General features: G+C 42.1%; 1 protein-coding gene across 1 annotated transcript in view; it reads left to right on the top strand.

The window, feature by feature from the left end:
* Positions 1-23,865, top strand: part of UNC80 (unc-80 homolog, NALCN channel complex subunit) — a 437,997-nt gene that overhangs the window by 18,918 nt on the left and 395,214 nt on the right. Inside the window, 7 exon segments of the mRNA XM_029606152.1 lie at positions 365-521; positions 5,282-5,580; positions 7,042-7,165; positions 14,211-14,284; positions 17,264-17,403; positions 18,394-18,655; positions 19,544-19,678. Of these exon segments, the coding sequence (XP_029462012.1) occupies positions 365-521; positions 5,282-5,580; positions 7,042-7,165; positions 14,211-14,284; positions 17,264-17,403; positions 18,394-18,655; positions 19,544-19,678 (1,191 nt within the window).

Raw genomic sequence — 23,865 nt, 5'->3', positions numbered from 1 at the left:
TGAAAAATTTGCCTGAAAAAAATGGAAAAAACAAATAATTTGAACACGGGTGAACTCAAGACCTATGATTAAAGATGATCCCATAAGCGGCTTAACAAAGGGCAGAGATGCTCAAAGAGACAGAGGGATGTTATGAAGGTCTACAATTTGAGTGTACACCATGCAATGGGACTTGGTTCCGAAATTTTTATTCTTTTGAAATATATGAATAAATTGGTTTGTTGAAGTAGATCTTACAACACTTTACAACATTTGTCAATATTGAAAAAGTAACAGTGATATCATAATATATTCATTGATGCTAAAAATGACATTTTTATAATCAATGTGAAGTTCTTTTAGTGACAGTATCTCTCTTTCGCAGTCATTTGAACGAGTTTTGGTAGAAAACAAATTGCATGGCCTCTCTCCTGCCCTGTCGGAAGCTATACAGAGCATTTCCCGCTGGGAGCTGGTACAAGCTGCATTACCGCATGTGCTGCACTGCACTGCTACGTTGCTGTCCAACAGGAACAAGTTAGGTTGGTACTTCCTGCAGCTAATTATTATGTACTCTGTTGTTGAAAGTTCATTTACTAATAGAGGGCTACACAACCATGCATGGAGCTTTATTCTACAACCATCCTCTCTATGCCACTATTTCGAACCACGTTGGCACCATGAGGAAAATTAGGAATGTACATGAAAAGCCAATTTTGGTTCAGGCTATTCATTAATTTCATTTAGCTCAATTATTTGTTTTGTTCATTTTGGGGCCAAAAATTGCATTTGATTTTCTGGTCATTTGATCTTTCATTTCCCATTAAAGTCAGTAGGGAAAGCAATTTTCAGTTAAAAAAATTGGGGGGGGGGGGGGGTTCTATCAAAGTTTTGTGAAAGTTTCAGGCAGGCACAACAGCAGAGGTAAGAGCACTGCAAAACATGCTCTCCAGTATTTGCTCTTCCTGGGGAGCTCTTTCCCTTGACAGTATCACTTTCTGAATCCTCTGGCTGCTTACTAGAAGATAGCATGCTAGTAACTAGACTCCCCAAACCCCCCTGAGCCACTAGAAGTTCAATACCTCTGAGTCTGAGACGCTCTCATATAATTAATCTGAATCAGTGCTTTCTCCAATTATCTGCTATAGACACTGCTCAGGAGGAATCAGATTGGAGTACTGTGCTGTTTTGGGTGCTCCACTCCTAGTGCTCCTGCCACCCTATGCTGACTCTGCCATCCTCAGCCCCTGCCTGCACCATAAGAACAGAGATCAGAGTGGGAGCAGGTGGCAGATACTCTTCTGGCTTGAGTCTTCTGCCTGATCCTGCATGTGGTATCTCTATGCTAAAAAATCTTTTATCTTGAGTACTGGTCTTCTCACTGCTGTCATCAGTAGTGATACTTGTGCTCAGCCGAGGTCCCTTTGGAGGAAATCCTGCCCTCTTCCTTTGTCATTGTTGTTGCTACTAATACCATGATTAACTTTTCCTCTCAGAGGCTTGATAGAATTTGAAATAGTCACCCAGTCACTAGTAGTGGCTAGGGGGTTTTGACATTACAATAAATATGTACTGTAGTACATTTTAAATCATTATTAGTGTGGAGACACACAGACAGACCACAGAATATATAAGGGTCGATTTTAAGACCCTTGGCGCACCTGGATGCGCCAATTTTATAACATATGCACGCTGGCGCACGCATGTTATAAAATCCAGTGGCTGTGCGCATGTGTGGGTGGCCCGCGACACATGTGCAGGGGGGCAGAATTTTACAAAGCAATGTGCGGCGACACGAGTAGTGTTATGTTCCTTGGCCGTGGACGGTCACGACCGCGGCCCCCTACCTTGCCCATGGCAGTGACCCGCCGCGGCAGCTCCTAGAATAACCCCTGAGCCGGTGCCCGTCACTCCGGTGCGGGTCCCCGTTCTGGCCGCCGGGTGGGGAGTTGACCCTGCTCCTCCCTCACGGCGTCCTGCAGCCTTTCCTCTGCGGAGGAAATCCAAGATGGCCACCGCCATCTTTAGGCACGAGGCTGCACCTCCTCATTAGATTTAAAGGGACCTGATCCCTTTAACCATCTACAGCTGTTCCCTATGAGCCAGAGCAGAGGAAGTATAAAAGGAGGCTTCCTCTGCTCATTCCTCGACTTGGCAACGTCCCATGTAGTCAGGTCTGCTTGCTTCGGTGAGTTCTTGTACTTCGAATCCTTGTTCTTGTCTCATCTTGGTGTTCCTGGTTCCTGACTTTGGATTGGCTAGCGGTGATTCCTGGTGTGTGACTTCGGACTGGCTAGCGGTGATTCCTGGTGTGTGACCCCTTGGTGTAAGACCTCGGACTGGTAAGCGACGACCCTCTGGCACTTAATCTCGCACTTCTTCTGGACCATCGTCTCCAAGGGCCCACCTAAGTCCCAGCGGCCCGGGTCCCTACGGGCTCCTCCCGGGGGGACCGTGGGCTTCCAGGGGTGAAGCTCCAGTTAGTCCTTGCTCCGAACTCTCGACTCCTTGATCTCTCAAAGGTCCACCTAAGTCCCAGCGGTCCAGGTCCCTACGGGCTCCTCCTGGGGGGACTGCAGACTTCCAGTGGCGAAGACTCCGTTCTTCTGCTTGATGTCACGACTCTTCATCTGCCTCCACAGTCGCCTCAGTCTCCAGTGCCGAGGGTCAGCTGGTCACATCTTCTGCTCTGCCTCGCCATCCAACGGAAGAACCTACGGATCCACTTCCTCAGGTATACCATCCTCCCGTCAGTCCAAGGGTTCACAACCTGAGCATAACAAGTAGGGCTTTCCCAGTTCCCTATACCCCTATCAAACTGCTTACCTTTACCCCTCTCCTCCCTGACCCCTACCCTCTATCTATTAGAATTTATTTTACTTTTTATCTTAATGCTCCTTTGGAGCAGTAGTAGATTCCAGATGTTGCTCACGTGACTTAATTCAGGAAGAAATCTTTCCTCCAGTTGAAACAAGTTCTTGTTTTGGGGGCATCCTTTTTTTCTTAAGTTTCCATGCAAGAGTATCATCTGCCATCAAAGGAATAACCCTGTTTTCTTTGACTGTGTGCATTTGGAGAAATTTCTGTTTCATAAAAATGTGGTTAAATAATTTTTCTAATTTTGGAGGAGTATAAGAGGGGTATAAGAACTGATGGGGCTCTCATATAGTAAGGTTTGAGGCTTGGCTATTAATATTGTATTCCTATTTCAATGTTACTTTTCTTTATTCTTCCTCCCCTCTCTATTTGATGTGGACTTGCATTGTAATATGCTTATTTATTTCTTATAAATTGTTTTTTTTCTTTTTTGTTTTTCCGTACATATTTCTTGTTTCCTTTTTATCAAATCATTTTTTGTTAAACGTTTGAAATGCCAATTATAATAATAATAAAGAAATGAAATGTTGATGCTTTACCTAGTCAGTGCAGTGGTCGCTCACTGGCACATAAGAACATGCCATACTGGGTCAGACCAAGGGTCCATCAAGCCCAGCATCCTGTTTCCAACAGTGGCCAATCCAGGCCATAAAAACGTGGCAAGTACCCAGAAACTAAGTCACAGACACATTGCAGCTGTTAAAATAAAAACATATCTGTCTCTGCACTGCAAGTGCACACAGAGAGAGACACTTTTACTCCTGATGCAAGATGCGTTAACTCTGTAACAGTGAACAGACAGATTAAATTGCAGTGTCATGTCTCACATGGGAACAGGGTGACACAACCCACCTTGCTTTAAGTTTCTCCTTTCTTCCCTTTTCAAATCTTTTTTTTTTATTTTTCTTTTTCTTTGGCTCTAAGCAAGAGCTTCAGAAGCACAACCTCTCTCTGTCTAAACTCCAGCAAAGAAATGACTGCACAAAATGGAGAGTGTTCAAAGTTACATGTTGCATTCAGTCCCAGATTAAAAAAAAAGAGGAATTCCTTGTTAATTCATGCAAGTGGCAGCCGGGATAGGCTGGCTGAAAAAATGCTTGCTCCTAATTGACCCTGCTCCTTTTTTGTCTCTTCCCACCCCAGCTCTGTTCTGTGTGGCTTCAGTGGCTTGCCTTCAATAGAAAAGCAAAAGTTTGCAGTTTTGCTTGCTGCCATAAACTTGAATGGATCAAAAACAAATACAAATGAAAAATGTAGTTATTTTCAGGGGCACTGTCCATCTGTTTCATTTGTAAGCAAGAATGGCATTTGGTTTCAGATTAGCCATTTATCATTTGAGTAAACCGTGGGGGTCCGCATCTTTATTATCTTTTTATATTTTCATTTTGAAACAGCAAGAGCATTCATGACTAGTTTTCTTTTCCTTTTACAATATTTGTGAAAGGTTTTTAAAGCAACTAACACCCCCAGCCTAAGCTCTGGCAGTCGGGAAAAGTCAGCTGTCACAGACAATATAAGCATTAAGCAACATGGAAAAGGAAAGTAAATAGCTTTTGAGAAAAAAACGTAATGGTAAAGTGTAGGAATTATAAATATTAATTTAGAAAAGGCAAGATTTATTTTTCTCATCAAAAACTGACTAAAGTTGATTTAAACGTGCTAAAGCTGATTTCCTTCATTCCACCCTTCTTTCTGCCTAGGACAGGTTCCTTTTCACTGGCAGATCCATCCTTCCTGCTTACTGGACTTTTTTCCCCCAGGTTCTTTTGTCTTGACTTGTTGTGACAAACAGAGCTAGATTTAAGTTTCGGACAAAAAGTAGATTTAAAAAAAAAAAAAAAAGTAAAGCAATTTGAAAAGCCTGTGAAATCAACTTCTTTTTGCAGTTTTGAAATAGATTTTTTTTTTTTTTTGCGGAAGGATTTAATTCCCTGCAATTTCAGTAAGAGAAAAAAAGTTCAAGAGGAAAAATTTGTGAAAACAAGAACATCTGCAGAAACTGTGGCCAGATGCCTGGCCAAAAGTGTAAATTTAAGTAGGAGGGGAAACTTTTGCAATGCTTTTTTTTTTTTTTTTCTTTTAACAATTTTTATTGGATGATTTAGCAAACACAAAATAGTAAGTACAAACATAATAGCAATCATCAGAACTATAAAAATAGGACGTGGGCCACTTTGCAGTTATGTTAACAGTTGTCATTTAGATGTGATACAGACTGTTTTGTAGTTACATGTGTATCCATTTAATACTCCATATTACAACCAGGTGTAAGAAAAAATGGCTGACGAATAACAGCAACTCATTTTATTAACTGCCAGATTAGTTCTGGAATCCAAAGTAAAGCAGCTATGCTTATATTTGCTTGTATGACTTGGTGATTTATGCAATAGAGGAGCACAAAACCTGCACTGTTCTTTTCACCCAGGACATCAGGACAAACTAGGAGTGGCAGAGACGAAGCTCCTTCACACTCTCCATTGGATGCTGCTAGAGGCGCCGCAGGACTGCAGCCATGAAAGATTTGGAGGAGACAGAGGATCTAGCTGGGGCGGGAGCAGCAGTGCTTTCATCCATCAAGTGGAAAACCAGGGGTCTCCAGAGCACCCCAGGCAGAGTAACGCAAGTGAGGAGGATGAGAACAACAGGAGAAAATTCCTACAGAATTCCATGGCCACAGTGGAACTGTTCGTGTTTCTTTTTGCTCCTCTGGTTCACAGGATTAAGGTAAATGGATTTTTGAACTGCAAGACGATAGGATTCAGGTTGTACAATAAGACATATGGGTGTGGTAAAATTTTAATATATGTGTAACCCCTTTTTAAAGGAGATGCAGAACTCCGAGAGGTCGTAAAAGCATTTTTTTTCCCCTTGGGGCTGGATCTACATGCTTAGCTCTCACACAAGTCTCTTTTTCCCCAGGGCCTGAGTCCTTTGCTGGTGGGGGAAAGGAATTCCTCCTTCAAGGACCAGAGTCACAGGGGTGCTACTGAAACTCCTTTCCCTGGGAAAGGTGTAAATCTTTTACTGCAGTGAATGCTGTCAATGCCATTTAACACACAGGAGACTCCGTTTGAGTGTCCAACAGAAATGCTTTACTGAAGGTGAATCAGATAAAGGAATGGCATAGTTCAAAAACCAGTTCTTAATCCCACAGCAGGTTTTTTCCTCCTTTACAGTCCTGTTTCTATCAGTACCAGGGTCCCTTAATACCAGTACATGGGAAAACACTCACTCTCCAGGGCATGGATAAAATAAGGTTCCCCAGTAGACAGGGTATCCTTGTGTGAGCTGGAAAAGCCCCTCCAAAGCTGGTAAAAATGGTAACAGTCTAAGCACAGAGACTCCCAATTTCCTCTCTCCAGGGGTGATGACTCCAAGTGGGGGTCCTCAATAGATCTCAATTTGGTCTTACAGTTCTCCAGATGTCTCAGTCCTCTCTCTGTCTCCAGATTCCTAGATGGGAGGGATCCATGTAGTAACACACAGCTCTAGATGTTCCTTTCTCCAGGACAGGAACGGAGCAGCAAAACTCTTCCTCCTGATTCTTCTAACCAAAAATCTCTTCCCAAAACTGAGTCCAAAAATTACCTGAAGATCTCTACAGTGAGTCACCACCGTTTCTCTGTCCTCAAGAAGGTTGCAGAGAAGCAGATGTTCCCTATCCTGGGTCCCCCTCGGAAAAGGCTGGCTCCCCCGTGACCTTTCTCTAGGCAGTACCCAGAGGTCTCGCAAATTTCTTACAAAGAAAAACCTCTGATAGCCCAAAACAACCTGGGATACAAACCCAGCCAGCCAGTGAGTGGACTGGATGGGCAGATCTCCAACCTTTTCTCAGAGACTACAGGCATGGCTTGCCTGAATATCAAAGGTAGGTGCAAAAATCCAGCACACAGGGGGGAAAAAAACCCCTCCTGCAGCTCTTCTAACTTTAAGACCAAAACTGCACCACCTCTTGGCTCTCAGGAGAGAGCTGCATTTATTTCCTTCCAGGGGACGGCCAACCCAGCACCATCAAAGAGAGGGGCTGTACCGAATAGTGCCTTCCCACAATCTTCACCTCTCTATTCCTAGCTAAAGGACAGAAACTAAGGGCTCTACTGGTAATGAACCCCAGCGGGTCAGTACATATGAAACACAACCTGAATGATGGGATTCATGAAATTTGTCATTTTTTTCCCTTTCTAGGAATCCGATCTGACCTTTCGTTTGGCCAGTGGTCTAGTTATTTGGCAGCCAATGTGGGAGTATAGACATCCAGAAGTTCCTGCTTTCACAGCCCTGGTTAAACCAATCAGAAACTTCTTAACAGGTTGTTCTGCTATACTGAAGTATTTCAATCAAGTGCCATGTCATGTCATATTTTAGAGCTTGGAGAGCCTGATTTTTTAATTCATCATGGAAACATGGATATCCAAGAGGGGAAAGTTTAGCTTTGTCTCAATTTTGTCATGTGGGATATTGTATGGTGTATCAGGCAAGAATGAGGAAAAGGGGAGGAACAGTGGCACTAATTTTCAAAGCTGAATGTGTGATAAAACAAGTTCAGATAGATATCCTAGCACTCTCCTCCCCATCCCTCAGGATCTGGGTGGATTTTAGTGAGATTGGAATCACACCAAAATATATACATGCTAGTGGTGTATATTCCTCCAGCTGTGAAGTGTGAGGAATTGGAGGGAATTATGGAATTCATTGCAGGTGTAGTATTGAGTGTTGATAAGGAAGATTGTGGGGTAGTTCAGGAACTCAGTATATGCACCCACAAATGTGAGCACATTCTAGATCTCTGCAGACTTGAGAAATTAATGTGAACTTGACTTTCAGGGGGCATAAGTTGTTTTATGGTCTGACAATCAATTAGCAGGCTTAGGTTTTAAGGAATTTAAGTTTAAGACCAGAGATAAGGTTATTTATTTATTTATTGTTTTTTATATAAGGAGGGATAGTGAAAAAACCAGAGGAAGGGTAGATATAGAACGATTTTAAGTATAAGTTGGAGAGAAATTGGCATGCACGGTGGAGTCCCCATTGAGTTTGGTAGAGAAATGATACTCCAATATTGAATGGGTTTTGAATGATGTCACCCCATGGAAGGAGAGTACAAAGGATAGATCCCATGGATTACTTTGTTTTTCAGAAATATCGAGGGAACTTAAGAGATGTGATCTGCAGCTAAAAAATATTATGCTGCTACTGTCAAGGCGAAAAAATGGATGTTATCTAGGATGATCAAGGCAACTTATGATAATCCTAAAGAAGGTTTTTAGATTGCTATTGTTCTATAGGCATGATTGGGTTCTAGAGAGGGGAGAGAAGGGAAGATACCTGGGTGTGAATTTTTGTGATAAAATTCAAAGAATTCAGACATTGCTCCAGACTAATAGAAACATAGAAACATGATGACTGAAAAACACCTTACAGCCCATCTAGTCTGACCATCGACCTGACTGCTCAGTTCTAGAGTCCCTACCAGTCTGTCAGAGATCCCCTGTGTTTATCCCATGCTTTATTGAATTCAGATACAATACTTGTCTTCACCTCCACTGGAAGGCTGTTCCATGCATTCACCACCTTTTCTGTAAAGAAGTGTTTCCTTAGATTATTCCTCAATCTACCCTCCTCTCATGACCCCTTATTCCAGAGTCTCCTTTCTGTTGAAAGAGGCCTGCCTTCTATGCATTGATATCTCTGAAGTTATGTAAATGTCTCTATCTTATCTCCCCTATCCTGCCTTTTCTCTAGGGTATGCATGTTTACATCTTTAAATCTGTCACCATACTCTTTACAACAAACACCACTAACCATTTTAGTAGCCACCCTCTGGACCAACTCCATCCTTTTTATGTCCTTTTGAATATACCGAATTTCAAATGAGGTCTCACCAGAGAAATAGAGAGGATCAATGTCACCTCCTTTTTCTGATGACCATTCCTCTCACTGTGCACCCAAGCATCTTTCTTGCTTTTTCTTTCACCTTATCCACCTATTCAGCCACTTGAAATCATCAGATATGATCACCCCCAAATCCTGCTCTTGATTTGGGCATAGAAGAATTTCACTATCTACACTGTATTGCTTCCTTGGGGGTAGATTTTCAAAGGGGGTACGATACGCGGGTACCCCCCGAAAACCTACCCCAAACACCCCCTGCGTGCGCTGAGCCTATTTGCATAGGCTCGGCGGCGCGCGCGCAAGCCCTGGGTCATGCGTAAATCCCGGGGCTTGCATGGAGGGGCATGTCGGGGGCGTGTCGTGAGTGACGCGGCGTTTAGGGGGCGGGCCGCGAGTGATGTGGCGTTTTGGGGGCGTGGCGCTGGCCCGGGGGCGTGGTCGAGGCCTCCGGACTAGCCCCTGGGTCGGGTGATGGCGCGCCAGCAGCCCGCTGGCGCACGCAGATTTACGCCTGCTTTCTGCAGGCGTAAATCTGCCAACAAAGGTAGGGGGGGGTTTAGATAGGGCCGGGGGGTGGGTTAGGTAGGAGAAGGGAGGGGAAGGTGAGGGGAGGCGGAAGGAAATTTCCCTCCGAGGCCGCTCCGATTTCGGAGCGGCCTCGGAGGGAACAGGCAGCGCACGCTGGGCTCGGTGCACGCAGGTTGCACAAATGTGCACCCCCTTGCGCACGCCGACCCCAGATTTTATAAGATACGCGCGGCTACGCGCGTATCTTATAAAATCTTATATCTTATAAAATATGTATCTTATAAAATCCAGCGTACTTTTGTTCACGCCTGGTGCACGAACAAAAGTACGCCCGCGCGTACATTTATAAAATCTACCTCTTGGGTTTTTGCAGCACAAATGTATGACTGCATTTTTTTTAGCATTAAATCTTAGCAATTAGATTCTAGACCATTCCTTAAGTTTCACTAGATCCCTTTTCATGTTTTTTATATCTTCCTGGGTATCTACCCTTTTGCAGCTTTTGGCAGCATCCACAAGAAGACAAACCTTTCCCAGTTGTCTTTCTGCAATATTGCTTATGAAAATGTTGAAAATAACCAGTCCAAGGACCGATCCCATTGGCATACCACTGGTAATTTCCGTCTCAGAGTGAGCTCCATTTACAACTATCATTTGTTGCCTCTTACTCATCCAATTTCTAAACCAGTCAATCACTTTTATGTCTATATCAAGGGTGCGCAACTTACTTATATGCCACCTATGCCGAACAGTGTAAAAGGTTTTATTGAAACCCAAGTACACTACATCAACCATCATCCCCTGATCCATTTCTCTGGTCAACCACTCAAAAACATTGATCGGATTTATCTGATAGGATTTACTTCTGGTAAAACCATGCTGCCTTGGATCTTGTAATCCATTGGATTCCAGATACTGCATGGCTTTGGGGTGGGAGGGATGGGTGGTGGGGACCGGAGACCTCAGGAGTCCCTATTTCTTTTTTTCATTTGTTTTTTTTAGGGGGGGTTTATTTTGTTTTTGTAAACTAAAGAAAACAATATAAACATTAAACAAAATGAAATTTATGAAAAACACCCAAAATAAAGCGAAAAAAACCCCCAAAACATTTTCCCTGCACATCCCTGTACTGTATACAAATGAGATACTGCTTGCTTCACTCATTTTGAAATCAAACCTTTTAAAGCTTCTAGATCTTTCTTTCTTTCCTCAAAATAACATAAATATTCTCTTAGATAACCTAAAGTTCTCCATGCTGTCTAAATATATTTATAATTTTCTTTTAACATCTAAGGCAGGACTTCCCAAACTTGTCCTAAAAACCCCACAGCCAGTCGGGGTTTCAGGATATCCACAATGAATATGCATGAGATAAATTTGCATATTCCTAGTCTCCAATGTATGAAAATTTATCTCATGCATATTCATTGTGGCTATCCTGAAAACCCAACTGACTGTAGGGTTCTTAGGACAAGTTTGGGAAGTCCTGCCTTAGATGTTAAAAGATAATTATAAATATATTTAGACAGCATGGAGAACTTTAGGTTATCTAAGAGAATATTTATGTTATTTTGAGGAAAGAAAGAAAGATCTAGAAGCTTTAAAAGGTTTGATTTCAAAATGAGTGAAGCAAGCAGTATCTCAGGTATCCCAGGACAGGTTTGGGAAGCCCTGATCTAAGGTATTTCATTTGTATTCTTTAAGTAACACCAAACTCAGAAAAAAACAGATTAGAACAATCTGCTCATTATAATGAAAATGACAGCATTTTTGGAACAAAATGTTTAATTGTCCCTAGTAGTTTTTTATCCTTGACGTGATTCTTGACATTATAATGCTTGGAGTTTCCCCACTCTCTTTGTTACCTTGAAGGATAAACCAACTTTCTGAAACAACTTTCAAGTGTTTAAAGGGTTTTCCTATCAATGCACTCAGTGCTAAATTCGAATCCCATGCTGGTATTAGATTTCTACAAGGAGAATCTAACAGGAGCAGAAAGGTTGTGGATGTCCTGCAAGGAGCTCAGCACAAACAATTGGTAAAGGAACCCACTAGAGAGGGAGTCATACTTGACAGTGCTCACTAACAAAGAGAATGTATCAAAAGTCCAGGTGGGAACCCACCTCAGCACCAGTGATCATAAAACGGTATGGTTTGAGATCGCAAATAAGATGAGTACCAGTCATACAAAACCAGAGTATTGACTTTCAAAAATACAGACTTTGTTGGAATGGGGAAATACCTGGAAGCTGGGAGGAAAAGATGGGGGTAGGACAACAGTGGGCCAAACTAAAAGGTTTAAACAAAAAGGCAACAAATCTTTATGTTAAACAAGTAAGCAAAAGTAAAAGAAAGAATATACCAATCTAGTACACAAAGGAAGTGGCTGACATTATAAAAATCAAAAAATGGCATTCAAGAAATAAAAAAGATCCCAAATAGAAGAACACAGGATAGAATACCTGAAGACACTGAAGGAAACAAAAAAAAGAAATCAAGAAAGCAAAATGTCTGGCGGAGGAAAAAATTGCCGAAAAGATTAAAAAGGGAAACAGATACATCAGAGAAAAGAGTAAAGTCCGAAGAGGCATAATGAGATTAAGAGATGACACAGATCAGTATGTAGAGGGGTACATTGAAATGGCACAAATATTAAACAAATACTTCAGTTCAGTTTTCACCAAAGAAAACGCAGGAGATAGAGCATCGATGGTTCATCTGACTGTAGATGCAACTGTAATAGACGAAAAGCCAATTACTGAAGAAAAGGTATGGGAAGAGCTCGGAATAATAAAAGTGGATAAAGCCATGGGGCTGGATGAAATTCATCCCAGAGTGCTGAGAGAACTCAGAGATGTGCTGGCAAGTCTGCTAAGTGCCCTGTTCAGTAGATCACTAGATACAGGTGTGGTGCCAAGAAACTGGAGAAGAGCTGTGGTGGTACCACTACACAAGAGAGGGAGCAGAGGAGAGGCCAGTTAGCCTCACCTCGGTGGTGAAAAAATTAATGGAGAAACTGTTGAAGGAAATGATAGTAAACAATCTAGAATCCAGCAGACAACATGGATTCACCTGTCTGACGAATTTGATAGATTTCTTTGACTGTGACTAAAGAATTGAACCAGGGAAGAGCGCTAGACATGATCTACTTGGATTTTAGCAAAGCCTTTGATACGGTTCCACACAGAAGACTTGTAAACAAAATGAGAAGTTTAGGGCTGATAGACAAGATGGTGACATGGATTGAAAACTGGCTGATAGATGGATAGAAGACAGAGTGTGATGGTGAATGGAACCTTCTCTGATGAGAGAGAGGTGTTAAATCGTGTGCCACAAGGATCGGTGTTGGGACCGGTGCTGTTCAATATCTTTGTGAGTGATATAGCAGATGATACTAAGATCTGCAACAGGGTGGACACCCCAGAAGGGGTGGAGAGAATGAGATATGATTTAAGCAAGCTCAAGGAGTGGTCCGAAACATGGCAGCTGAGATTCAGTGCTAAGAAGTGCAGAGTCATGCATCTGGGGTGCGGCAACCCAAAGAAACTGTATGTGCTGGAGGGGTGAAGAACTGATGTGTACGGAGCAAGAGAGGGACATCAGGGTCATAGTTTCTAGTGATCTGAAGATGGGAAAGCAGTGTGACAAGGCGATAGCTAAAGCCAGACGAATGCTGGGCTGCATAGAAAGAGGAATATCTAGGAAGAAAAAAGAGGTGATAATTCCCTTGTACAAGTCCTTGGTGAGGCCCAACCTGGAGTACTGTGTTCAGTTCTGGAATTCATATCTCAAGGGAGACAGAGATAGGGTGGAGGTGGTTCAGAGAAAGATGACCAGAATGGTGGGAGATCTCCATCATACGACCTACGAGGACAGGCTGAAGGCCCTAAATATGTATACCCTGGAAGAGAGGAGACACAGAGGGGACATGATACAGACCTTCAGATACATGAAAGATATAAACCACGCACAACTAAAAACTAACCTATTCCTCTTGAAAGATATATGGAGAACAAAGGGGGGGGGGGGGGGGTATCACAATATGAAACTCCAGGGAGGAAAACTCAGATTGAATGTCAGGGAATATTTCTTCATGGAGAGGGTGGTAGATGCCTGGAATACACTTCTGGAGGAGATGGTGAAGAAGAAGACGACAGTAAAGGACTTCAAAAGGCATAAGATAGACTCTGTGGATCCCTAATGAGCTAAATATAAGAGCCATGGAGGTTAATAATAACAAGTGGGAGCTAAATCCAAGAGTTGTGGGAGTTTACAGAACAAATACATGGCACTGGGTGAGAATGTATAGTCTGGTAAATATAAAATACAAAACAATTACATAATACACAACATCCTAGCAATAGTATCTGCTTCAACAGAACAGGGGGGTAGGAATTGGAATCCTGGTGACACAAAAATGAGCCCGGACTAAAGGTGTCTGGATGCAATACAAAATGAGATTGCTGAGCAGACTGGATGGGCCTTTTGGTCTTTTTCTGCTGTCAATTTCTATGTTTCTATGTTTCTAACTGCCTTAATATATCTCTTCATGTCAGGATGTTCTATGTCTTCAAAAACAGAACTCATTGCCGAAAGCTGTAACTTAATCATGCTTGCCCTCAAAACCTTTTCTTTAAACCTTCCTGAATGAAAGACAACAAAATTGAGACCCATTGACCCAGTTGAGGTGGCAACCCTAGGAGGTACTCTGAGAAACTGTAAGCATTTATTTATATTCACAAATTAGATCAAAATCAGAAGGGGAAAGAGCTGGATTATCTATTGTTTTTTAATCTTTGTTCTGATAACTTACAAGTAAATTTGATGGCATTTATGTTTTAAATAAATCATGTATCTCAAAAGCTAATCATACATGTGTTTGCAGAATAAAACGTGAGACTACGTAGCCAATATTAAATTTTGTTTGTTTTCAGCCAAACGAAGTTCTCCAACTAACAGTCAGAACCAAACTCCTAAATCACCTAGACAGGAGATGGAACAAACTGAGGTACCACTTCTAATAACATGAGTGCAAAATACAGAGAAATCCCAGTACAGAGATCTTCCAGCTAAATTATTGTCTGTTCAAGCCCTGCTGTTAAAGTGATTTTTCCATGTATATAATTTGAGAAAAGGTGGATACCCTGCATTGGTATAGTCTGAGGAATGACCCACATGCAGCACTAAAAGCCTCAGTACTAGAATGCTCAGAGCGTGGAGTAATGTAGGAACACTAAATAAAAGGATGTCACAGAAAAGGTGAACGAGAAAGGCCGTACTTGAATGGTCAGGAGGGGAGTGGTAATACTGGAGTGATCAGAGTGGAAGAGTAGTATTAGTGTGGTCAGACGTGGAACGGTAGCCTTGCAGTGGTCAGGGTGGATTGGCAGTACTGATGAGGTAAGAAGGGAGTAGAACAGTATTAGGATGATCATGGAGGAAGCAGCAGTACTGAGGTTGTCAAGATGAAACCTACTACTGGAATGGTCATGAGGTGAGTGGCAGCACTGTAAAGTATCACTTTCTTTTCCATCACACACTCTTCCACCTTCCTGTTTCCAGTTTCACTCCTTTATCTTTCTCCTTCTCCTCCCCATCAGCTCTTCTACTTCTCACTCCATCTGCCCATCTTGCACCCCACCTGGTTCTCTATTTCTTCCCCTCTGGCCACCCTTTCAAATCTTCATCTTCTCCCTCCAGCTCCCCTCACTTCCCTTCAGCCCTCTGTCCCTAATCTCATCATCATCTCTGCACTACAGTCCCTGTCTGCTTCTAGTTCCAGGGCAATGCTGAGAATGCATCGCTCGGCCTTGTCGCAGCAGCACTGATGCTGCTCAAAGCTGGGAGACAGAAGGGACAGAAAACAGCTTGGGGGTCTCTCAACACGTCTGAGAGACTTAGGCTTTCTTAAGTAGTGAATAGAAAAGACAGGCCAAAGAGCTATAGAAAGACTCTTTATTCATTTTACCAATAGTAACTGCAAAATGGCCAAATGAGTAGTTCCTATTCTTATTTATTTCACTGGTTATGGAGGCCTACTAGGCTAGATCTGGCTCCTGGAAATTTCCAGTGCTGGAAAGGTTGACTTGCAAATAGTGAACAAAATATGAGCTTCCTTCTGGTTTTTCTTCCATCCTGACCTCAGTAAGCAGTCCTCCACTTTTGGAAGGAAGGCCTAGGTTGAAGGCCTCTTCTGTACATAAGTGTGTCACTCTTTTTATTATATGGTCTATAGTGCAGAAAAGTCAGCAGAGAGATATTTATGTTACTTCCTCAGGCAAAGGAGATAGGAATAAGAAGTGAGTTTATTCCTGAAGCTTTGATGTAACGTGTGTGTGTGTGTGTGTGTGTGTGTGTGTGTGTGTGTGTGAGAGAGAGAGTGTGATGGTGACAGTTCTGTGATGCTGGTTACTTAAGGGGTATGGGTACATTAAGCACAATCTGTCTGAAACACATCAGTCTGCCCAAGAAATGAGTGTGAATTGTGAACTCTCTGTCATGACAACAGACAGAATCTAAAGCAAAATTGTCCAGTCTCCTTCTTTAAACAAGAGACTCTCGATTTGTGGTCCAAGTGTAACAGTTTTTCCACTGTCTCTCTCTTTATAACTCATTGACTCTTAAGCATTTTAGCCTGTGATCGAGGAAGTGCTTTTCAACAGGCTCAGCTCAGTAGCTTACTCTGCTCAAAAGAAACAGTAAGCCCTTGGGGGCAGGAGATTTAGCAGCAACCTGCTGAGATTGCTGAGCAAGGTGAATTGGGCTAGAAAAAGTTGAGAGTGTGTGTGGGAGAAGGAGGGTAGAAAAAAGGTGAGAAAGGAGGGGGAGAGTGATAAATAAGAGAGGACAAAAGAGGGTGAGCAAAGGGTGAAAAAAGAAGGAGAGTTGGGGGGCAGGGGCAAAACCACATCCCACACAGCCGGCCATCAGGAGAAGAGAGGAAGAAGGCGGAGACAGCTCCTGCACGGGATTGAAAAGGTCAAACAGTGGGAGGAGGAGACTGAGGCAAAAAGGATTCAAGGAATACACCGAGAAAGATGAATAGGGAGTGAAGAGTCTGCATCTGCTACAGCAGAAGGGAAACAGAGTGAGAAAAGGCTGCCCAGGGAGAAGAGGAGTGCGGTGGGGGAAAGAAGGCTCGGGGGGGGCGGAACAGGAGGCTTTTGAGGGAGGGGAAGGCGTTCGGAGAAGGCTGTGGAGGCTGGGGTGGGAGAAAGAAGGTTAAAGTGAGAATGAGAATGCTGGTGGGTTAATGAAGGAAACAAGGATCGGGAATGTTGGTGAGTGAAAAAGGAGAGAGAAAGAAATGGTTTTGGGGAAAGAGGGGGAGAAAACAGGGAGCAGGGTTGGCCTGGGGGGAAGGTGAGGAGAAAGCAGGAGAAAATGGCAAAAGAAAGACAAGGTCATGAGTTTGAAAGAAAAGAATGAATGAAATGGCAACAAAATAGACAAAAAAAGAGAAGATGGAGGCAGACAAGGAAAAGAGGGAGAGAAAATAAAAATTCTAGACACAGTAAGATTGAGGGTGGGAGGGAAGTTTATTTAACCATTCTCGTGCAACTAAAATTTGGTACGCAATTTTGATTCGCTGCTCCATAACATTTTCCTTTTACTGTAAAATATTTCTCTCTTTCTCTCTCCATCTTTCTATCTATCCACCACACAGCTGGTGCAGAATTGAAATGTGGGGCTTCTCCTATGAAAAGCCTCATATTTCATTACTCCACTAGGCCTTATTCCAGCCTAAAGACCTCTCTGTCCCTGTCCCTAACTGTCTAAACTCATTACAGTTTTAAGGTGCTGTGTTTCTGTTTTATCTTCTGCCATGGCCAGCTTTAGAAGCAGCACAAATAACATTTCAGTTATAAAATCCCCATTAATGGGAAGTAGCCTAATGACCATTTCTTAGTCACTAAAGAGGTTGATAACTGCTAATTTGATAAGCTCGTGTTATTTTTCCCTTTCTATTAATGTAAAACCTTTCAAGGGTCTCCAGGTGGTATATGAAACAGCCCAAACAGATTCGGTTTCTCCCAGAGCCACCGCTTCCAGTTGTCACCGGGCAAACTCCTTTGACGGAAGTGCCTCGTCACAGATGTCCCAGGGCAGAGGGCCTTCTGTTTCCAGGTACAGGATTAGATTGTGAAACGTGCTCGGCAATTCTAAGATGCTGATGTATGCCCGCAGTGTCTGTTCCGTGCAGTGGTAGAGCCATCCATTATCCCGCTCTCTAGCATAGGGACTGTCTGTGAGGAACGCCCTGACAAGCACTGCAAATCAACTCTTCACTGCCGCAAAGCACTGGGTGAGTTTCAGCCTGCAGCTGATCACCCAAAATTGACTGATGTCCTTCATTTACAATTTTAGGACAGCTGTGAGCTAACAGTTAGACCATTGCACTGTGTGAGCATTATGCAATACCTATCCTTGAGAATCCCAAAGTGTTTTTATAATAATATACATCTCGAGTGCACTACATCTTATTGTATGTTACTGCACACCAATTTTACCTGTCAGGACCCTGAAAGGTGAGTAGCATAGTGCGTTAATCAATAGCAATTGAAATACACCATAACTCAAGCAGGACAGATGACTCAGATAGGCAACCAAAAGCATAAATACAAGCACATCCTAACCTGGATTAACACTGTTAACTACTATTCTTATAATTTCTAATATACCTATTTACATAAATTAGCATGGGCATAATACTTGAGTCAATTAGCAGAAACCTGGTCAAACGCCATAATAAAACACCTTGAATTTTGAGCATAAGTATACTGCAGACCAACACTGCTTTTCAGGAGAATAATTTTTGGTGATCAATTACATTGGGTCTATCAATAAGTATCTCATGGCCCTCAAACTGCATGTGCTCCACTTGATACTGAAATTATTTATATTTGTATTGTATCAAATTGGGTCCCATTAGAGGGGACACTCAACACTTCAAAGCCCCAATTTTAATATGCATGTGTTAGAGAAAAAATGCATGATTATGACAATCCTGTTTCCTATCTGAGGAGGGGGTGAATACCAAAACACATCATAAGCCTATATTATTACTAACGTCTATATTTTGTAGTAATGTTTCCATGCTTTTAAATTTTACACCAGGACATCGTTGGTGATACCGCCATGTCAAAAATCTCGCCATGCCACTTACTTTGATGTTGCGGTCCTGCGCTGCCTGCTGCAGGCACATTGGTGTGAAGAAGGCACTCAGTGGTCCCTGATGTACTATCTCCAGAGGCTGCGACACATGCTGCAGGAAAAGCCTGAGAAGGCCCCCGAGCCGGAAATCCCACACTTGCCCAGACCCCGCAGTAGCTCCATGGTGGCTGCAGCTCCCTCACTGGTCAATACGCACAAAACCCAAGTAAGGAGACCAGTTTTTTTCTGTTTGCTTGTTTACAGGCCTTATGGTTTGTTTGGTGGGTTTTTTTTTCCTTTTATTTGGTGGCCTCCCTTCCAGCCTCCAGTCTGGAATTGCCCTTCTTCCACACTTAGCCCTAAGGTTATCATAGTAATCTGAGGAGCTCAGTGTATTTTCCTTCCGAGGGACTACAGGGCATATGCCATCATCCTGCTTTCTACTGCTGTTAGAAAACTGTTGGTCTGATGAACCCTGAGGTTCAGGCATATGAGTTGAGTGCTCAAGAGCATCTTCGGTGTCACTGCTATATCTTCAGGCCTTCACCCTAAGAAAGAGGACTTGAGAGTTCCTTACTGCCTTTAAAAATGTCATAGAAAGTTTCAGCCTGAAAACCAGCCAGGGTGACCTGGGGAGAAGAAGAGGAATGGGGAAGGTGAAGTGGAGGCAGTGGGCATACTTGGTTTTAGGCAGCTATCAGTGAATCCCAGGGGAGATTTCAGGATGAAGGATTTGCAAAAAAATATGCTTATCCAATCGAGGATTCAAAGGTGTACTAGCACTATTTCACTCTCTGTACCTGCCAGGGGAATTTGATTGAGCTCTTTGTGAAAAATGAGAGAAACAAACTAAGTTAAAAATTTAAAAAACACATCCACAATTAGCAGTGTATTTCTAAGAGAAAACCATTATGAGGTGTTTTTTTTTAATAATTAGAAAAACCTTTCTGAAAATAAAGCCTTTTTAAAAAAATTTTACTATGAATTGCTCCTTTGTGCATACATTCCTTTCTTGTTAAATAACTGCATAGGAAAACTTGACTCGTAGAGGGTAAAAACGCACTCCGTATCATGGTTTGCTTTTTCCCACTTGCCTGCTTTCTGCGGGATGAAGGATCTAACCATGAAGTGCAACGAGGAGGAGAAATCTTCAAGCACTGAGGCCTTTTCCAAGGTTTCATTGACCAACCTACGCAGGTCAGCTGTCCCAGACCTCTCCTCAGACCTGGGAATGAACATTTTTAAGAAGGTGAGTGGACCTCTGAGTGTAAGGTACAGTTTTTTTTTTTCGCAGTATCTGTTGCTTTGCTCTAAGGGATACTACCTTTGCTTAGCAGTTTTAGCTACAAGTTTTATTTTGAGCTTTTTAGAAAATACTAGAGGTCCATATTCAGAGGCATTTAGTCAGCTAAATGAATACTTGGGCACATATCCAGCTATATGTTATCCAATATCTTATTATCTGGCTAATATTTAGCAAGGTAGCTTAGGGGCATTCTGGTGATATTTCAGGGAGGAGTTACATAAACTAGATAAATTATCCAACTAACTCAAATATTCAGATTTAGCCAGATAACTTATCCAGCTAAGACTGATCACGCCAAAGAGTTCCCCTAAAGTTAGCTGGCCAATTTTAAGACAGCCAGATATATTCAATAGTGCAGCTGCACTATTGAATATGCCTCCAAAGATAGTAAGAGAAGTTTGTCCAGCTAACTATGCTATCCAGACAGTGACTGAATATGTACCCTACTAATATTTTCTACTTGAAAAAATATAGTCGAGGGCTTTATATTGGTTTTGATATGGAGCATATTAAAAGGTGGAATGGCTTAAACTGGTATACAATGAGAGTATTCCCTGTAAAATTCAAAATATTTTCAACTGCATGGAATCCTAAACTGTCAGTTTTTTCATTCTGAAAAAAACAGTATGTTTTGATCTTATGACATAAGAACCATTGTGATCTCAGACTGGCTGTACATGGAAAGTTACATTCATTAATGTGAGATCAGGCTAATGATTAAAAATAGCTATGAAATGATGAATGACTGCTCTTGGTTCTGCTGAAGCATTCCCATAGTTGGTTTACTGGAATATTAGATATAAAACATGAATATGTCAGGCTAAGAGAGAATTTGAGGTAAAACTTGACAGAGGCAAACCTAATAATACAATCTTTTTCAAGTAAATCAAAAGCAAATCTGTGAGGGAGTCAGTTGGAACATTAGACAAATAGAGAGGACACAGAAATCACATCTTCATTGAAGAGGATTTTGGGAAGATACCGCACTGAAACCATTCTTTGCAGATGATTTGGAGGAACTAAAGCAAATCGGTGTGAATATGGAAGAGGTGCTAGAGCAAATAGACAAACTAACTAGTAGCAAATCAACAGGACCAGATGGTGTTCAACCCTACAGCTAAAGGAATTCAAATATGAAATTGTAGATCAGCTACTGGTAATCTGTAATCTATCATTAAACTCTGCCACTGTACCCGAGGACTAGAAGGTAGCTAATATCACATCTGTTTTTAAAAAGGGCTCCAAGGATGATCCTGGAAACTATAAACCAGTAAATCTGATGTCAAATGGCAGTCAAAATGGTGGAAGTTATTGTTAGGAAGAGTATTACTGGTTATATGGATTAATGAGAAAGAAGCCAAAATGTATTTAACAAAGGGAGGTCATGCTTTATTAATTTATTATAATTCTTTGAGGGTGTAAATAAGCATGTGGATAAGGGCAAGCTGATCGATATTGGTTAGGTTCCCAATTTGAGTTACCATGAATCCAAAGACACAGGAACACAGGCTTCCTCTGTTGTATGCAACTAGGTATAATTCTTTATTTTTAGAGTTTAGAGCCAGCCTGTGGTAGACCTTGATGATTGATTGGGCTATATGAGTGGGTAGGGAATATAAAATGCTGGGAAAATCCCCAGATAACTGCAAATGACTACTCATGACACCAGATCCAAGTCCCAGTTCTGAATGAGCTGGAAGCCCAAAGAAGCAAGAGAAAACTTCCAGGTTCCTCCATAAGAGTCATGGGAGAGGACGCAATGTCCTTTTGTGGACGAGTAAGTAGTTGAAGGATAGAAAATAAAAAGTAGGATTATGGTCAATTTTCTCAGTGAAGAGAAACAGATAGAGGAGTGCTCCAGGGAAAGAAATCAGTAGAACTAGGGGTCACAAAATGAAATTCCAGGGAAGATGACTCAGAATCAATGTTAGGAAATATTTCTTCTCGGAGAGGGAAGTGGATGCCTGGAATGCCCTTCTGGAGGAGGTGGTAAAGACAAAAACAGTAAAAGATTTCAAAGGGTCATGGGATAAATACTGTGAATCCCTAAAGGCTAGACAATGGGAATGAAGAAAAGGGTGCAGGGGGGTAACTTGCTGATGAGGCGGTTGCTACCCTTAACCAATAAGCCTTCATACTGTTGATGGAACTTCATCATTGCTATCTGCTTCAGCAGCAGGGGGAAAAGAGGAAAAGGGGAATTAGATTCAGATAGCAACCAACAAGGACATTGACTTTGTGTTTAAAAAAGGATTGGATAAGTTCTTGGAGGAGAAGTCCATTACCTGCTATTAATTAAGTTGATTTAGAAAATAGCCACTGCTATTACTAGCAATAGTAACATGGAATAGACTTAGTTTTTGGGTACTTGCCAGGTTCTTATGGCCTGGATTGGCCACTGTTGGAAACAGGATGCTGGGCTTGATGGACCCTTGGTCTGACCAAGTATGGCATGTTCTTATGACTTATACAGTCTGGGAAAACATATAAGCATGGGGGTAACTTGTTGATGCTTTTGATGCAACTCCAACATTGCTTTCTGCTTCAACGGCAAGAGGTAATGGGGAATTGGACTCAGACAGCAACCAACAAGGGCCCTGACTTTGATGGTCTGGGAAACTGATAAGTGTAGGGGTGATTTGTATGGTGCAATAGATACTACCATAAGCTTGCTGGGCAGACTCGATGTAGCGTTTGGTCTTTTCTGCCATCATTTCTATGTTTCAATCTATACAAGAATCAGTTATGTATTCATTAATGATCTGGAAAAAAGGATCAGTGATTGAGGTGATCAAATCTGCAGATGACACAAAGTTATTCAGAAAGTAGTTAAAACATGAGCAGATTGTAAAGAATTGCAAGAGGACTTTGCAAGACTGGGGGACTAGGTAGAGAGTGCATCAAGCAAGGTAGAGAGAACATGGTACAAATCTACTCTTCTTTCATCTTTCATCCCTCCAAATCACATTAAATCTTCTCTGGTAACTGTGCTGTTCATACATATGACTGTGCATGTAAAACTGCCCCCCCCAAAATCAAACTCACCCCTCAAACCTCACCCTGAGTTCATAATACCCCCTCTTGCAGTGGTATAAAAAGTTCAGATATAAGTGAGCCTCCACAGAAGCACATTTCTCTCTCTCTCTCTCTCTCTCTCAAACCACAATAAAAATGTTTTTGGCCGGTAACGCACAGGTAACTCAGGCACAGCGCACAGGATAAAGGTGTGGTTATTTCTGTTGTTAAAACCTGCATTACTCTATTGCATGCCATGCTAACTGACCCTCATTCCCATTTATTCTGCCCAAACTCCTCCCACTTGAATACAAATGAAAAATGTGCATATGCAATTTGCGATGCGGTAGTTATTGCAGTTGTTAGGGCCCTAACGCAATTTGATAAATGACCCTCTTAGTTATGGGGTGCACAGCCAGAAAAAATGGGGAAAAGGAATCTCATGATGGGGCCTTGAAGAGTTTGATTTCTTCTTTTTATTTCTCTATTTGTGCAGACATTTGTGGACACCTGAGTGTGAAGGCTGTATGAAGTTGATGGAGGGGGGAGGGAGGTTATGTCCCTGGAGACTCTTCAGTCCTCTGGAGGCTTCCTAAAAGTGGCAGGCAGCAATCACAATTCACCTTGCAAACCCCTGGGGAGGAGTTGTTTCCACTTTACAGTGATATATAAAGTTTTCCAACGATATTTCCTAGGGTTATGCATTCGTTTAGAACAAATTAGGCAATTTCAATGAAATTTCAATGAAATTGCCTAATTCATTGGGATTCGGGAGACCCAGTATGGCATGTTCTTAAGTTCTTATTGAGCGTCCCTTTTCCTAATCTGACCGCAGGCACACTTTTCTTTTTAAAAACATTCTCGTCCTTTTTGTTCCTCCAATTTAATATTGCCATGATATTAAGTCGGAGGAAGTACAGAGAAGCAGTATTTTTCCGCTTTTCTGTACACTTTTTGGGCTGCTTGGAAATTAACGCCTGCTCTGGGCAAACATTAATTTCTAAGGGTAAAAATGTGGGCGTCGGGTGCACATTTTGTTTTTTAATCAGGAAAGAATAATTAATAGCTGTCTCAGCATGCATTTGCATGTAATGAGTGCTATTTGTTTTGTGGAC

This window comes from Rhinatrema bivittatum, chromosome 6 (assembly GCF_901001135.1).
Source record: "Rhinatrema bivittatum chromosome 6, aRhiBiv1.1, whole genome shotgun sequence".
NCBI lineage: Eukaryota > Metazoa > Chordata > Amphibia > Gymnophiona > Rhinatrematidae > Rhinatrema > Rhinatrema bivittatum.
The sequence above is the reverse complement of the archived record's forward strand: the minus strand, read 5'-3'. Positions and strand labels throughout refer to the sequence as shown.